Raw genomic sequence first — 2,232 nt, forward strand, 5'->3', positions numbered from 1 at the left:
TTAGCGGAGTCTCTTGCATTTCAAAATGCTTTTAAAAGCTGATTTGAATTCAGCGCTGAACATGTAGTACAAGAATGGATTCATCATGGAGTTGAGGTAGCCCAACCACATGACAGCTATTTTAAGCTGAACTGACCACTGGTGACCTTCGACTGCATCACCTATCAGTACAACGAAAAATGGCAGCCAACATACCAAGAAGCATCCAATCACAATACCTAGAGTTTTTGCTGCTTTCATTGTCCGAGTGAATGCCACCTCAAACCGTTTGTCGTCGTCCGTGATGGTGGTTTCACAGATTACCCGTATGTGGTGATTCGTCGTCAAAAATATCCGAACGTAACAGAAAACCATCACCAACGAAGGCAGCCAGAAATGGAGCATGCTTAGAGCGATGGAGGACATCAGATTCGTGATCAGCGGGCAGGCGCCGTCCAGCACACAGAAAACAAAGTCTTCAATCCTAACGACGTGGTACTGGTTGAAGAGGAAAACACTCCATGCAGCGAGAGGAATAAACCAGCATCCAGAGATGACAGATACGGTCAGGCTGGGTTTGATCTTCGCGTGAAGGAATGGTCGGCAGACGGCCAGATACCTCTCGATTGCTAGGCAACAGAGTGTGAACATGGACACCGAGCAGAATAATCCATCAAACATGCTGACCGTCAAACAAAAGGACTCTCCAAGTAACCATCCGCCGTTCCACTCTTCGTACAGTCGGAAAGGCATCACAAAGATGGCGACACCGATGTCTGCGAATGCAACAGCTACGACAAACGCGTGTGTTCGTTTCTGCAACCGTTTAACAATCGCCACTGACGCAATGACAAATACGTTTCCAGTTAATGTTATCAGCGAAAAGACCAAGATAAACATATAGTACAAAGATTTCACGACCACGGACATTCTTGGTGGTGGAGATGGAAATCTCGCCAAAATCTCCTCGCAGTTGATCGATGTGTTGTCCATTGGAAGGTTAGCATTAACATCCAGTGCCACTCTGAAAATATTCACAATACATTGTTAAAGCTACGATCTGGAGTGTATTTGAAAATTAATATTTATGCATATATTTTTAGAATAGATCATACAGTTAAAAACAAACATTCTACTGCATACGTGAAATATTCTGTTTCGTTTGTCAATATTAAACCATCTGCCAGTTCCTCTAGGCAGTTTGGTATCACCAGTTTTTTTTTTATTAACATATATCAAGAATCTACTATGGCTTCCAAGATGGCTGCCAAAAGGAACCCATGGCACAATATTTCCTGTTGGGAATATCATAATTCGTTTGCTAGACACCCTGAGGATTACCAAAATGTAAGTTAGAAAAATATATCATGGGGTGCATGAGAACCCCATCTTCCTACTACTAAACTATCAAATACTTTTCTAATTAGCATATATTATCGATTTCATTACACATTCATCCTGTACGTACCTGAGAGCATAAACCACATCCTTCTAGTATACCTTTGATAAAAATAATAGTACTAATAATAGTAATAAAAGAAACTTCCCTTAAGTCACCGCTTAATACACGTTTAATCAACTGCATTACTTACCAAGATATCTGGAAGGTACCGGCACCGAGTTACCATAAGAGACAATGCAGTAGGTTTGAATTCTGGCAATTGACACGTTGTGTTTTTATATGTTACATTATCTGTGTGTTAGTTTCAATCTGATTGGTAGGTTGGACACACCCTGGTAACGTCCTACGACTATGCCGCTCTGGTTATACATTTCTACCATTGAGTGAAACCGTCGTGTTAACCACACCCATTAGGAAGACCAATCGATACCTTTCGTCATTTGTTAGCATTACCCTTCCGTGATTTGTATTAATAATTAATTAATTACTTCCAAGTTGATCATCAATTGAAAAACACCATAATCTATATGGTCAACAAAGAGACAGAACGATTACCAGTGACAATTTTTGTTATAGTTTGTTTTGTTTAACGACACCACTAGATAACACTGGTTCATTGCCTATTGTTTGGTTTGGTTTGTTGAATGACACCACTAGAGCACATTGATTCATTAATCATCGGCTATTGGATGTCAAACATTTTGTAATTTCGACATATAGTCATCAGAGGAAACCCGCTACATTGTTTCTAATGCAGCAAGGGATCTTTTATATGCGCTTTCCCACAGACAGGATAGCACATACCACTGCCTTTGATATATCAGTCGTGGTGCACTGGCTGGAACGAGAAA

The 2,232-nt window shown here is 40.5% G+C and overlaps 1 protein-coding gene across 1 annotated transcript; it reads right to left on the reverse strand.

The window, feature by feature from the left end:
* Positions 1-972, reverse strand: LOC121380694 (trace amine-associated receptor 13c-like). The gene has a single exon (XM_041509645.1). It carries the CDS (start codon positions 970-972, stop codon positions 1-3), a length of 972 nt encoding a protein of 323 aa, XP_041365579.1.
* Between the last annotated feature and the right edge of the window lie 1,260 nt (positions 973-2,232).

This window comes from Gigantopelta aegis, chromosome 9, assembly GCF_016097555.1.
Source record: "Gigantopelta aegis isolate Gae_Host chromosome 9, Gae_host_genome, whole genome shotgun sequence".
Classification (NCBI taxonomy): Eukaryota; Metazoa; Mollusca; class Gastropoda; order Neomphalida; family Peltospiridae; genus Gigantopelta; species Gigantopelta aegis.

Bases quoted from the DNA above. Each gene is read 5' to 3' on its own strand.
- LOC121380694 (XM_041509645.1), bottom strand. From the start codon at position 972: ATGGACAACACATCGATCAACTGCGAGGAGATTTTGGCGAGATTTCCA.